General features: G+C 36.2%; 1 protein-coding gene across 1 annotated transcript in view; it reads right to left on the bottom strand.

Annotated features, from left to right (window-relative positions):
- Nucleotides 1-501: 501 nt before the first annotated feature.
- LOC148179841 (uncharacterized) overlaps nt 502-16000 on the bottom strand; it is a 34711-nt gene continuing 19212 nt past the window's right edge. The window contains exons 2-6 of the mRNA XM_088030224.1: nt 8943-9107; nt 3248-3449; nt 2368-2531; nt 993-2321; nt 502-775 (exon numbers count right to left, since the gene is read on the bottom strand). Coding sequence (XP_087886350.1) covers nt 716-775; nt 993-2321; nt 2368-2531; nt 3248-3449; nt 8943-9101 — 1914 coding nt within the window. The 5' untranslated portion in view covers nt 9102-9107 and the 3' untranslated portion in view covers nt 502-715. The remainder of the gene's footprint in view (nt 776-992; nt 2322-2367; nt 2532-3247; nt 3450-8942; nt 9108-16000) is intronic.

Below are 16000 nucleotides of genomic sequence, written 5' to 3'. Positions count from 1 at the left end.
GTGAAAATATTCTTTTTTGAAATGCAAATTTAATTTATTTTTTGTTTAAAAATAGAGATATTTCAGAAATGATACAATTTAGGTATAACACGGTATATAGAAAGTGATCTTTAATTTTCATATAGAATTCAAAAGTGCAATAAAATATAGGGTGTTCTATTTAAAATTTAAAAGTTGACTGCCGTAAGTGTTACGTAAATGTGAATCTATTTATTCGATTTGTCTTATCCGCTTACTTTTTTCCCCAAAAATTCAAATTCTTATCATTTGCATTTTCTGAGAAAAATGGCAAAACGTAAATATACGTTTAAAACAGTTAAATAGTTAAAAAGGCAACAAAGAAAAGTCCTATTCAACTTTGCCCAAGTGAAAATTCAGTTACCGTGAAGTTCAGGTGAATTTGTCAAAATCAAACTTTGTTGTGAAATAAAGAAAGAAATGCGGAGAAGTTGAAATCTTTTATTGAGTTACTTATAAATAATTGTATATCAAAAGAAAAGATACATTATAAAAGGGATTTTTTATTATAATATGTACAATAGAATTATGATATAAACTATATAACTATAACAACAATATGTACACATACGTTAGATACAAATATCGAAAATATAAATTATTGTTGAAATTGAAGTCGAAAAAATGGACGTCGCTGACCTGCAGCTGAGAGAATGGGGGTTTCATTCAAACTTCTTTAATTAATAATTGAGAAAGATCAGCAATTTGACTCAGTCCTTGGAGTACCCAGCTGTTGGATTACTCTTTCTTCTATTTCCTGGAAATAGATAAAAATGAAACAAAACGTGTCGACAAACTCCGAGTAGAATTCCAGCGTGAAAAGTTACAAGAAATAAGTAAGACTGAGATTATGAAAGACTGTCTTATAACCACAATGAAATGAAGAGTGATGAAATGTGTTAGTGTTAATAAGCCTTCACCATAACGTTAGTAAGGTCACCCGGTAATCCAGCACCAGCCCTTCGTATCCTTACCCTATGTATCTCTTTATTTCGCTGGTGTCTCGCCAGCAACTCAGGTTCGGTCAGGTAGGCAAGGCTCTCTGACTTAATGATAGCCCCCTCTAACTCCGGACATAGTTTAGGCAACGTTGATTGTTTTTTCTTCCTTAAGAGTGACTTGACGCTCCAGAGGTTCGTTTTGTCCTTATCCTTATTGTTTGCCACCGTGCAATCATGAACTGGGGTGGTGCCGCTTATGTTGACTAGTGTTACTGATTTGCCTTTGGAAGGGGTGTTAACTTGGGAATAGAGGGAAATTATCGTGCCGGAATTAGCGTTATGTATTGAATAGGCCATGTCGTTACTGCTGCCATTGAGGGACGACGTCGTGGACCAACTAGGAGTGGGATGGGTGGGAGAACTGTATCCGGAAGTGCTTTGGGAGTCGGGGTAGTGGTGGATTATGACGCTGGAGCCCTTACCGTTCGCCGGAGGTTTGAAAGTGTACAATTCCGGTTGGCACTCTGCAAGTGGCGACGTGATTTCCGCCAAAGAACCGACGGCACTCAACGTCTTTTCACTTTCACTCTCACTGTTCCTCCAGACAGCCAAAGGGCGCGCGTCTCTGTTGTCGCTCTTCGGCTCTGAAGGAGTTTCTATGGTATTTGGACTCTCCAAGTCTTGGATTAGTTGAAGGGCTGCCTCCAACTCCTTGGAGAATTCCGCATCGCTACTTTTACACGAAGACTCATGACGACTACTACTCTTGGAATCCGTCTGAGTCTTCTCCGATGCAGTAGCACTATCACTAGGCGACGTAACCGAAGGTTCTTTCTTATTAACTATTGCCCTCTGCAGTTCTTTCATCAAAGACGCATACTGGACTTTTTCTGCATGAGGGCTTACGGACTCCACCCGTCTCATAACCATATTTTGAGGCGTTTGGTAATGAGGCTCGTCTCTGGGTCCTGTGTTTAATCTAGTTCGATAAATAGTCTCCAGACAATCGTAGATAGGCGGATTTCCGGCCTGGTGCAAATTGATATGTGAAGAACTCGCCGACAAGTGCACCGGAGAAGCAGACCGCGAAAAACTCCGCATGTGCCCCAATTTCCTATCACTATTGCTGTTGCTATCATCCGAAGCTTCTTCAACATGAACCACAGGATTATCGATAAGATGAGTCGTATCGTTAACTATTCCATTCTGCAACTTCTTCGATCGGTTCTTCGGCGTGCCGTTCTCGAGGATCTTTAAATAAGGAGACTCAGCGGTATTGGAACAACTCGCACTGTCGGATTCGAAGACCCAGCTTTGAGAGTAGGCGTTGTAGACCGTTGTGTGAGGTTTGGAGGACTTTGGCTGCAACACAATTGACAACAAAACGCAAAAAACTCTTTGTACTCACCCTAGGAATGATATATTCAATATCCGACACCTGTTCGTGCGACCCGTGGAGTTTCTTCCTGTCCTTTTTCGCCGGCGCGATCTGCATGGAACAAAACGCGAACTGACTGTCCAAGAACGAGACAACGATGACGGCTGCTGTGGCTATACGAGTAGCGAAACATGCTGAAATGAGAAAATGAATTATTGATGGGAGAGTGAAAAGTCGATGGGTCGGTTGGGTTAAACCGACTTGGTGCAGTGGAACTGGTCCCATTAATTAACATGTATTTTCAGGCGATGCGGCTTTCGATCCGATGACGTCAGGGCATAGTGGTAAAGTTGATGATGCTTGGAGAATTTTAGAAAAAATCTTCAGGTGCTTTTTATGATTTTTTGCTTTTAAGTTGTTTTTCTGCGAATCAAAGCGAATTGAAGATGTAAACAAAACGTCACGGCCTTGGCAATCCATTTCAACTAATTTTTGCAATTAGCATATTCAGGTTTTAGCTACATTTTATTTACCAGGTTGGATCGGAAAAAATTTAATTCTCGTTCTTTGATTCCATATAAAGACAAAAATAAGCAACAAGTTTGAAAATAAAGACCAATTTGTGAACTTTAATAAGCCGCCGCCGCCAACATCCACTTGTAAAATTTAAATGGGCGAACTTTTCTTTTTAACGCCTCGATCCATCACCGAAACACTAAAACCTGTCCGTAACCTTGTTAGCAAAAGTACGTTTCCCTGAGCCCCCATCTTTTCCCAACTAAAAATTTCATGTCGCATCCATCGTCATAACTTCATATCAACCCACCACAAAATTCCCAGGACACGTTTCTCGTTAAAAACCACAAAACACGCTATTCGCCACATTCACGCCACTATCTCACTGCATTACCGTAGTCAATGAGCATGTGATTGGGATGGTTCTTTAGCAGTTCTGACATATCGGAGAAGTAGAGTCCCCACTCGCTGAGGACGACGTTGACGCTGTTGACTGTCAATATTGAGACAGCCATGTAGACGAGGAATTCTTGGCGTCGAGGTGATAGGCGACCTAGACATGCCAGCATCCCTCCGACGATTCCGATGATCACATTCTGGAACATAAAATAGGGTCGAAGGTGAGTTTCTGCGAAAGCCCCGGAGTCATGCAAGAGAAATCCGGGTGTTATGTCATCCAAAGGTAGCCGCAGGTTGGAAACAGGTGATTGCATTACCAACTCGTCGGTGATAACGCAAGGAGAAATTAATTTGTTATATGATAGCGCAGATAATGGGAATATCAAGAAAAATTAATCGACACGCTAATTAATAACGCGGATGTTTTGATAGGAATATCAAAAGGATAGTGAAGGGAACGTGCTCGTTAATGATTATTCCCGCTCGTTCAATTATCTTTGCAAAGTCCTAAGTTTCGACTGTATTTAGTTTCTTGAAAGAGTGCCAGATTTCACAAGAATTTTTATATTTTACAATTATTGGAAAGCGGTAACGAGTGTGGCATACTTATTGAGGCAGGTAATTACACGTCTTGTCAAATTGCCTAAATTAATTTGTTTTGAGCCGCCTTCAATAAATAATAAGAAAAGAGAATAAAAACTTTCTAGAAATCTAGAAGAAAAATCATTTTAATCCGTTGATGTTGATAACATTAAAAAATATTTTAACCAGAGAAAGTTAATTGGTTTGTCTACGGGTCCTTTAATCCTTTTTTTGGCGCGTCGTGACCAAAGAATTAACACGAAAATGGAATTCACTTTCTCAAGAATTCGCGGAAAAATTTCAAAATCATAACATTTTAAGAACTTTTCCGACAATCAGCAATTTTGTCGTGTTAGCGATATTGTTATCAGCATCTTTTTACGTTTTAAAAGCAGTATTTAACATAACATAATATAATGTAATATAATATGTAACATATGTAACATATGTGTCTCATCGGCTAAAGGGCGAGGAAAATGATGGTGAAAACGGCCATAAGGGTTATTTCTTGCCGTACGTGGATTTTAAGCCCAGATTTGGAATCTGCGTAAAATTCTGCGTAAAATGGTGTATAATAACGCAAGTTTACTCCAAAAAATAAGCGACAAAAAAAAACTCCAACTTTCGACTTTTGGAAAATGTAAGAAGAAGTCTTAGCTAAAAATCGCGAGAAAAACGATGGCGAAAACCGTTTCTTCATACCTGTAATAATTTCAAAGATATGTAGCTTTAAAAATTTTAAAAATGAAAATCAAATATCGAAAACTTTAAACGGCCATAACTCGGTTATTTCTTGCCGTACGTGGATTTTGCGCCCAGATTTAGATTCTGCGTGAAATTCTGCGTAAAATGAGCTATACTACTAGCGCAAATTTTAAACCACGATAGCAGTTTTCCTACGTTATCGCCTCTCCCATTTGTTGAACACGTCATTTTCGCAATATTTTCGCAGAGAAAAGCACTTAACTCATTTCTCGTCTGGAAAAATTATATTTCAACTGCTTTAGATTAGAAGAAACCGCATTCCTTCGCCCGGGACCAGAAATATTTGTCCGACTACCTTTCCGAACCGTGTTAAATAAAACGAAAGCTTAGTTAGCTCGTCCCAGGTTACAAGAATAAATTGACTTTATCGGATAAACCAATTTTTATAGCCAACGTCTAGTCTCGTCCGAACGCTATAAAAGACGCAATAATAAAGGTTAAAATCCTTTGAGGATTGTTGAAGGATTTATGAAATCCTCCTTGCTCTTCTATGGATTGAGCAAAATTAATTTGATGTCCGTTCATAACATATCTTCATATAAATCAAGACTGGAAATTCGACTTCTATAACTTTTTGTTATTAAAGAAAGACATGTCGTTTGAACGACTCTTGCTTTTTTATTTAATTTTTGGTGATGGAAGTCTTACTGTTAGAAGACAATTAAGTTAAGTGGAACAAGAATGATATACCGTCCAATAAATCAATATTTCAAAATGCCCTTTTTCCGATTCTTAGCAAAAAAGCGCGTCATTCTATCTGACAGTTCCGGAGATAAATAAGGCAAATTCAAATAAAAATATTTTCGAATCCGGGATGTGCAGGGGCGAATTTTTAGCAACAAAAGTGTGAGAAAATGTTGAAATTAAACGCCATCAAAAGAATATCGCGTATCAAACGAGTGCCAGCGTTTTGACATTGAAGCGACACTAATTTAACACGCAACCAGTGATAATCGTTGACGTCCTTACATGTTTTTGTTGTGAAAATGATAAAAAGCAGTAAAGTGTGAAATTAACATTAAAGCGGCGAAGAAAAACTGATCATAAAAATTATTCACAACTTTCTATTGCACATTTCGTTTTATGTTATGCTACCGGCAATGTGCCAAGTCTGTTAATATGCGAAATGTGTGCACAGACCCACCAAAGCAACAGACTTTTTCCAGATCAACTTTACGTAATTGCAAAATGCGGGACTAAATGAATGAAATGAAGCGGTTATAATTATTTCAGTACACAACTGTCTAAATATTATGTTGAATTTACAAGGTGATTTCTGGCAAAATGGGGATCCAATCGCACCGGCAAATAAATAAATTTTCATTTGCAATTTAGCACGAAAGTTGACTATCGATTTGTCGGTTGTTGATGATTCCCAATTAAAATTGGAATTACAGGAACAAAAGAGAATATGGAGCCCGAATTGAATCCATCTGTTTTAAAATGAATGAAAATTCATTTTAAATTAATAAAGTCCATAAATCTAACAAATTCAACAAAACTATGTCAGTCGAATTCAAGAACATTTCGCAATAATGGATTCAGTGACATTTTTTTGCGCAGATTCCCACTAGGCCATTTTCCCCGGTTATCCAACCTTATAAAAACACTTTCCCTATTCTGTAATTGCTCGTAACCAATGACATAATCGTGTGTCGGCATTTACGACCAAAGAATAAATACCTACTTAACGTTTAATGTATGTAAATAGTCACGATCAGATTTTTGTCTACACTACATTGGGAAAGTCCTTTTATAATAACAATTACCACTACACGCACTACAACAATAAAAAACCAATTAATTATAGCCCAGTCAAACGAATGTGCCGCAAAAAATTCACCTCGTATCCGTGACTTGATTTATGCTCGATTTGGCAATAAAACGAAATTCAAAAAGAATTCTTAAAGTACCTGTTATATTAAAATTAGTTGTTGCGCAAATTTGATAACTTTTACATTATAGATCCAGTGCTAATTAAATTTGCATGCGAATGTTATGTTATGTGGGTCCTGATTGCTATTTGCTTAATCAAAACGTCTCCCTAAAGATTTATGTAAAGTTGATTGCGGTCTGCGAATACACAAGCAATTACCGTGCAATTAATTAATGAAGGAAGTGTATTAACGCATCGGCAATAAAATAATAATAATAATTAGTATTACTTTGACGTAATTTTGAATTTACATGTTTGGAAATTAATTGAACGCCGACAGTGCGCAACTAATTATTCTTGATTGCACAGCTGGTTGCATATACTACATAGATATAGAATCATAATTTCGAGTCAATTTCGATCAAGTCCGTTCAGATGGACGACCATTTAACGCTGACAGGCATAAAAAGAAGCAATAAAAAATGTTGCGATCCTAATTCATATTGATGAAAGGCATAAAGGGCAAACCAAATGGTTGCGTCCATTAAAATCGCAACTTCTCGCAAATGGCATTATTTATTACTGACATAAATTCCTCCCATAAATGTGCGTCCAGAGCTTGAAATTTTACTTGAATAAATTTCACTCGCTGGTAAATTAACATTTCCGACTCGTCACTATTCCTTTGAAGTGTTTTTATTTCCCATGTCTAAACTTCCGTCTTTACATTGAAATTTTCTCGTCGTAACAACCTTTGGCGACATTGAAATCATCGTAAAATAATCCGTGCGTAACACCCAACTGTATTAAAATTCGAAAAGACGCTCCCAACGGTTCTTGGCGCACCATCGGATGTTGTGAAGTTGGGTCGTCCGTGAAGACGTGTTAAAACTGATCAAGATGTTCCGCCACACTGGACGTATCGATTGACACGGAAAAAAAGACGTGGAAAAAGTTTTACCACTTTTACTTTTGCAACGGAAATGAACAACGCCACTGTACAAGTTTTTTGCTCTTCGTGGACGTTGTGTAGAAGTAATTGCTTCCAAATTGTGCCGGAAAAAGTTGCAATTTTCCGGAAATTACATTTTTCTCGTCTAGCCAAAGTATTGAAAATTTTAGCATCCTTGAAGATGATATAATTGGTGGATTCAAAGTATCGCTAAAGCGAATACAATCAAGGATATAGCCCTGATTTTATTAGAGCGTTTTCTGGTTTCCTACTTTTAACAGCGGAAGAATGAGCGCTCCGTGCTCGTAAAAGGTCTTTATTGCCATACACGCGTGCACACTGATAAAGAAAATCCTAGTTTCCACAAGAAAAGCCTCCTATAAAGACGTAAAAGAATGACAAGTGGCCCCCGCTCCCAACTTTCCACGCAAAATATTCTTGTTTCTCTCAAACAAACAAAATTATCAAAAATAGATCAATTCCGGACGATTGCAACAAAAGCGGACAATAAACGAAATCGATCGCCCGGAAACGGCGTCTGATCCCGTATTAACTTTTTTATTGTCTCAGCAGAGCTGTTACTGTAAATTTCTTTCGAGAGAAAAGCTCCAAATGGTGATGACATAACATTATAAAATAACACAAAAATCTCCATTTCATTTAGCTAATCGGAAAACAAATACAGTTTTGTAATTTGGCGAAGCGACCCACACGAAATTTGCGTAATCGTGTTGAAATTAAAACAATGCTGGATAAAATTTCGGACCTCAGGCTACGTCGTGGCAAGTTCCGGATTAATTGTTATTCCTTCGAGTAATAACGGTAACAGATTTGCGAAGTTGGCAACATTTTAATCATACTGGATTAATTATCGCAGATTATGACCGAAATAACAGTAAACAATCGGGGATTTTATCGTCATATATCACGGAATGTTCCGGGTAAATGAACACGGAGGATCTTTTGTTCCGGGTCCAAGATTTTCGGTGCGGTCATTAAAAAAACAGTTAGGATTTATAAGGTCATAAGTTGGTAACATTGAATTTTTTTGTGTTCGCCCTGTATATAGGAAACCTGTGAGTTTTTCGGACGTGTTTCAACATGTCAGTTTGGTCCAAATAATTCCGATAATGGCTTGGTCAGAATGGAATTGTCTCCCAAAACCCCCACAAAAACTTTCAATCTCGAGGGTTTTTTCAATAGCTTCCATTTTTCACGATTGCTTTCTTTTCTGTTGATTCAGTTCCGACACAATACCTCCGAGCCAACAAAATAATGGTCTGCGTGGAAGCAATGAAGTGCCAAAGTGCTAAAATTTACAGGTTTGTCTTTGCAGTATGTAATCCAACACTGATCAATTATGAACCAAAGTGACTTTACCTAGTATTAAGTAACATTCAATTACGGCTCGGAGGTTTTAGAAATACATTACTGATGTATGGAGAGGATTATGTAAAATTCTGGGATTATATCTTTGAAAAAGGCAATTTTAAATGGAAATTACACAATACACACCCACGATCCAGTCCATATGTTACAGCTGAGGTGGAGGAGTGCTGGGATGGATATCATAAAAAATATCCCGGAAATTAATTGAGCAGCTCCACTAATCACGTATACTGTACTCCATACCACTTGTAGAGCTGTCCAACATCTTCCGCAGCCAGGGCACATTACGTCCTGCAACAATTAGAAGAACTTAGAATCGAAAATTTTACCAAAATCGATTTAATCTAGAGTCATGAGCTTTATTTCTTTACAAATTTTGCAGATTTCTATCGTTTTCTCCTGATTTATCTGATGAATCTTGTTAAAAACTGCAAGTTTTATGGATTTTGAGCTCTACTCTGCAAATACCAAAAACCGTGTAAATGTACGAAAAATCGTGATTTTAGCATCAAATTTAACGGATTTGTCTACAAATATTACAGATTTTTTGCCGATTTCTACTGTTTTCTCCAGATTTAGCTGTTGAATCTTGACAGAAATTGACAAATTTATGGATTTTGAGTACTATTCTGCAAATACAGCCCTAAAAACCGTCTAAATGTACAGAAACTCTTTATAAATCTCCGTAGCTTCATGCATCTCCAGAACTAAATAAAAAATTAATATCGAAACGTCGAATTTTAGGGTTTTAAAATGGCAAATTTCGGATTATCTGCCAGTTCCAAGAGTCTTCGCAACGAAAACATACGCAAAAACTATAAAGAAGAATTCTGTAAGCTTTAAATGCTCGATGTCGATCTACGAAATTTAAGAAATCAGAAAATTTGGCGCATCCACCATTTTTGCGGTCGTAATTTTATGGAATTTCGCAAAAATAAATAGGCAAAGCAAAATGCCCATCAGAAAATCTCAAAATTTGCATTCTTCTTCAAATTTTTTGATTGAGACCTCATTAACTGTATTTTTGACCGTGAAAATGCCGTTAAACTAATCCTCAAATTAAGTGACCGAGTTCTAATTTTTATTATAAAACTATAATTAACTGTAATCGGGCTAAACGTATCTTAAAATCTTCAACAATTCTGTAGAAAGGGCCGAGTTCGTTCCTGTGTTCTAAATACTTAGCAGAGACTGATTAAGGTTGATTCTGACTTTTTAAAATTTGTAGACCTGTCTGCATTTTCTTGAATTTTCCAGTTTTACTTTAGATTCTCTTTGGATTTTCATTTGTCCATTGTACATTTATTTTGTCGTTTTAAATCATGGAAATATAAAAGTTAAAGTTGGGGCCCAAACCGCAAAAATTCATAAAATAATTTCCAATAATTTGTTTTTCAAAATATTAGGCGAATTCATATATCAATTCAAATGTCAATTTAAACAAGTCCTTCAAGTTTGTTTTCAATACGAATTAAAATATTTGTACAGAAACTAAATATTTAATAATTTTCACAGACAAATGGGTAACATGTTGTCATTAAGCACCCATCTAACTAACGAAATTGCAGGTGGGTCGCAAAAAACCCTAATGAGACTCCTGAGACATTAATACCTACTTTCGATTCGCATTCTTAAAGGTCTAGAATTTAGCAAACTTTTTCCTATCATAAGCATAACATAATGATGTACCTATTCAGCAATTAGCGTTTTTGTTGATGGTTCCGTGACAACGAGCTTTAATTTTGTGAAGACCTCAAGACCGGACGTTGAGTATAAACAGGCCAATGCTCCTCCTATTCATTGAAGAAAAATTAAAGATCGATCCTTTCAAAAAAAAGCGAAGGAAGTTAGAGCGCGTTCTCCCATTTCCAAGTTTCTTCAATAAAGTCCGTTCGCGGAGATAATTTTTTCTTAATCACATTTTTAAGAGTCGAATTAATGGCTCTATTATCGTAAATTTATAACGGGATCGCCGGAATGTGTTTGTAATGGCACAGTTCTTTGTCAAGGTAAAGAACGACAAAAATAAATGCGAAAGTAAAGCCTGTTATGTAATGATCGCGAACGCTTACCTGTTTGATAAAACAGGTGGTAATTAAGGTCACGTGCAAGGAATAGTCAAAAACACACGTGTGGAATCGCCGCCGGTTCCCATAACCTCCAGAAGCAAATAAATCTTATTTTTGTTCATGCGTTTTATTCGCAATCTCGATGGCTTTAAAATGATATATTATTACAAGTGCACGGTTACGCACCTGGTTTCCAGATAGGTAACGTTAAGATAAATAGGCGGAAAAAACGCCAGCTCTTAATTCGAAAAAAATCATCTTGATGGTCACGTTGAGAAAATTAGAAACTTGACTTTCTACGGAAAATTCTCGGTTTTATTTACTTGTTTTAATGAGTACAAGTTCAAATTGGATAAAATATGACTCTCGCATGCACGTTCAGTGATTTTAAGAATGTCTAGACTTACACAAACGCAATAATTTAAAATTTCACGATTTATTAGTCTTTGCATAACAGTAGTTGCATATGGCGAATACCTGTTTCAAACGCTGAAAATAATTGTTTCCTTCTGTAAACAATATGCAGTATTGATTTTGCTCAATGCAACCTGGAAGGTCAGCACAGGTCAAAATGATAAACAATTAAAAATAGTTTGGTAAGCAAACATGCTAAATGTTACATCGAATTAAAATGTTTTCTTTTACTGGCGGGCACAACTTTTTAATACATTCCATGTTAAATGATCACGAATTTTTACGTCATTTTTACAAATGTGTGCTGAATACATGACAAGACACGTAAATTAGATGAAATTAAATCCTTGGTGAGGCAATTTCAAATGTTTCAATAAGTTGAACAGTTTTCATCCGTTGAAAGTAAAATTATTGTTTCTTCGTACCCATTGAAGTAGCAGTTAGATTCATTTAACGTTATTTAGCGCAACGTTTAATTTCCTATCTGCTTATTAAGCGAGCTTCGGCAAGGAAAGAAAACCCTAATGACGACTTAGTTGTTGCGCATTTTACATAATAACAACTCTCCTCACATTCATACAAATGAAGGAAAGTAAATTGTGCTAAGCACAGACTTATTTTTGATCTAACGGTAGCATTTAACAGCGCAATAATGTTTGTTATTTATATTAATTACCATTATTACGTGTAGAACTTAAATGCCAACATCCAACTTTATATCCTCCATAAACGTATATTTCCAGGTAATAATAAACGTCGAAGTTGCGATCCTATTTTAAAAGAAAAGTGACATAATAGGAGAACCAGTATCCAACATTGTCACATTTGATGCGGAAACTTACAAACTTATTGTCTCCGACAAAAGTCCCCATAAATTGTGGCAAAGTGGACTCGATTTATAAATTCATTATTCAGTAAAAAGTTATGAAATTGGAATGTCGTCATTCGATTTATGTTACGACGTTAAAAGTTCTGCAAGAGCGACCACTAATGGGTGGAGTTGAACCGAATTTCCGAGGAAGTCACCAATTTCTTCGAGGAGCGGAAGGAAAAAACCGTTGAAATATAAAAAATAGGGGAGATTTGCATTCAAATATGTCTCACTGGTGCTAGTTTTCCCATGTCTACGTAATTACGTAATGGACTCGATTCTTGTTAGCCTAAACGCAATATTGACTAAAACAATGCCTGGAATATTACGTTGATTGTATCTGTGGGAGACTGCAATGGGAACTATCCAGTTCAACAAAGTAATTTCGTATGACCGCTGAAGACTTTTTCTTGTTTGTTACCCACAAATTCGCGTCAAACTTATCAAGAGAATGCTTAAAATTATATGGTGCGCCTGCCAATGTCCAGCCGAGATGTTCATTAAAAGAGAAATATTATGACAAAATTTCGGCCTGCATGACATGAATATTAACTGTTCAATTTGCCGTGCAGATTGGAGATAAATTTGAGGCCTCTGAGTTGATTATATGCGTGTTGCGATAATGGAGAGTGTTAATAATAGCTAGATACCTATAATTTTGATTGCCTGAAGTACTACTTTGAGAGGGTACAAAAGAAGCATCGTAATTTTAATTTTGTCGCTAAATAAAATTCGTAATTATGGTAATTTTAGTGATACGGGTATGAGATTTGGGGAAGTTACCATCTTTGAGTCGTGTATTGTTTCCACCAAATTGCAAAATTGTAGAGCAAAAGACACCGATTTTAGAAATTTTTATGATTGGGGCAAGCAAAAATTTCCGACATCCTTTATTAAAATTCGTCATTTTGGTAATTTTAGTGCTACAGCTACAAAATTTGGAGAAGTTACTATTTTTGAGTTGTGGATTGACTCTATTAAATTGCAAAATTGTAGAGCGAAAGACACAGATTTTAGAAATTTTTATTTTTGAGGCCAAGCAAAAATTTCCTGCAGCCTCTACTAAAATTTGTGATTTTAGTAATTTTAGTACTACAGCTATAAAATTTGGGGAAATTACTATTTTTAACTCGTGTGTTAACCCTACCAAATTGCAAGATTGTAGAACAAAAGATAAAAAAATTAGAAATTTTTATTTGAAAGATAAAATAAAATTTTTGGACATATCTACTAAAATTCGTAATTTTGATAATTTTAGTGCTATAGCTACGAAATTTGGGGAAGTTATAATATTTGAGTCGTATATTAAATCTGCAAAATTGCAAAATTGTCAAGCAAAAAAAACACATTAGAAATTTTTAATTTTAGGAGTAAGCAAATATTTCCAACATCCTTCGCTAAAATTCGTAATTTTGGTAATTTTAGTGCTACATCTATGAAATTTAGGGAAATTACTGTTTTTAGGTCGAATATTGTCTCCACCAAATTGCAAAATTGTAGAGAAAAAACCATTTTTATATGAATAAAAATCCCAGGCGCATCCACCATTTTTCCACCATCCAATTGCAAAAGTTTCAAGTTCCGTTTCTAACATACTGCACCGAGCCGTAATCTAATATGTCGTAATTCAACCTGAATTGCTAGAATACACCCAAAACGCATTGTTGCCCCTAGAACATTAGTGAAAACAGATTTGTACACAAAATTCCATTGAATACCTCACTAATTGATTACGGTCACAGATGAGCAGCAACCAATTTACGTGCATTGTGTTTTCTTGCCTCACAATTCGTGCCAGAAATTAACAATGAAAACAATAAACAGAAATTGCGAACTGATTACCAAGCAAACGACCACAATTCTTACAGTCTTTATTTACACCGAAAACACGGCCGAGTTTAGTCTTATTAATTAACTTTGGAAGACATAAATTAAATCCGGGCACATTTACATGCGTTTTACCCTTTGCGCACAAAACCCTCTTTGCAGGATTAACCCTCTTAATTAAAAAAGAGTTTTATTTATCTCTTCTATTATTTTTTAATTAAACGCAATTCCCCGCTGCACACAGATTTGTCTTTGCCTCTTTTCGTTCTCTGCCGACCTTCTATGATAAAAGAAAGAAGTCAAGAGGTACTTGCGTTAAAATAAATCGCCCACGTCCGGGGCTTATGACTCCCAGGCGTCGAAATTGAAAGATTTTGCTGGGAAACTTGTTTTTTTTTTTCTACAAGAAAAGATTAATGTTGTCTCGCTATTTTTCCGAAATCCTACGAACGTGAATACATTTAGTATAGTGAATGGTTTCCATTAGTAAACGCACGAAGTCCTTACATCAGCTAATCATTCACATCGTCCTCCCACATCGATAACAGGTGAAAAATAGGGAGACTAAACGAAAAAACCGGAAAACGCACCCTTCCACGGAAATTTATGACAATTTGGTGAGTTTTAATCAAAATCTTTCCAGCCACTTCGAAACTACTTTGGTTTTAAAATCCAATTTTCCTATAACCTCAGGGATCTCCAAACATTAAATTCGTCAATGTCACGACCGAATCTTGGAAACCGCAAGTTCAAGGTCGTCTTATGTAAGTAAACGTGCAATTTGTGTAATTAAAGACGCGATTATTTCCTTTCAAAGTAAAAATTATAGGTACGGAACTGTGGTCATATGAGTCGTGTTTTTTCCCACGTGTAGTCATCGGATTTTTGGATTTTTTTAGTGATAGCGGCAGTAAAAACGTAGATAATTGCCGGTCTGACTGTAAAGAAGCAGACGGCGTGACCAATGAAGGAATCTGGAGGATGGGAAACAGACTATGATGTGACGGTTTTCTGTCTTTCGTGGTAAAGTACCCCAAATAATTCAGATTATTTAGAAGGAATGTAAACAAAGCAGCGCGCGTTATCTGCAAACTGCATTTTTGCATCGTGTAATATCGGATTACCAATGTCATTCCAATGCAATTTGATAAAATCTATGTGAGTTTTGAAGGTTGTTTATAACATTTCGTACACGTGCCGCAAATTAAAAGGAAAACACAATTTTCGCGGTTGTTAGACATGATAAAAATAACTGGAATAAAATCTTCTTGATCATTAAAATTGAATATACTTTCGGTCTATAACAGCTCTTGAAACCGTCTTTGTGCCTTATTACTGCAGAGGCAGCTCTTCTGCGTCGTTACCATTATTTGTATCAAAGAAAATGCAATAAACAGCACAGCACTGAATTATCCGCTCCCCGGCTATTTTCTATGAACTTCTTTCATTATTCATTCCTTCAAACTGACTTCATTAAAATCGCGCAGCTTGGAAGAACTGCAGTCTCTGTAATTAAACCAGAAGTGTCGCACCACGTTGTAACTTTTGTAACACGTGCACTAATCAGTCATATTGATTGTCTTTTCCTATCAATTATACGAGACGTTAATTAGAGGCGATTTTGCGGAAATCTTTTGCATGTTGAACGCCTTCCTGTTGGCTTAAGAGTGATTCTGTTCGTGGTCAATAGAAGCGGAAACTGACAGATTTGGAATTTCCTTAATTAATTCGTTAATTATTAGCAATCACATTTTTGTTGAGACCACGATCAAGCATTACTGATTGCGTTGTAAAAAAAAGATTGAAAGTAATGTGGTCACACTTTAATAACGGGAAGTGAGTATTCGTTCCGTTATACTATTTTCTTCATTTTTCTAGCAAAAACATGCGAAATGGAAAGAAAATAAACTCCAAAAGTGGAACTCACCAAAGTTGGTAAAACTGCAAACAACACAAAAACAACACTGGTTTGCAACACAAATCTTCAATAAGATTATTGTTAA

This window comes from Gnatocerus cornutus, chromosome 2, assembly GCF_029298725.1.
Source record: "Gnatocerus cornutus isolate USDA-ARS CGAHR chromosome 2, icGnaCorn1.1, whole genome shotgun sequence".
In the NCBI taxonomy this organism is placed as follows: Eukaryota; Metazoa; Arthropoda; class Insecta; order Coleoptera; family Tenebrionidae; genus Gnatocerus; species Gnatocerus cornutus.
The sequence above is the reverse complement of the archived record's forward strand: the minus strand, read 5'-3'. Positions and strand labels throughout refer to the sequence as shown.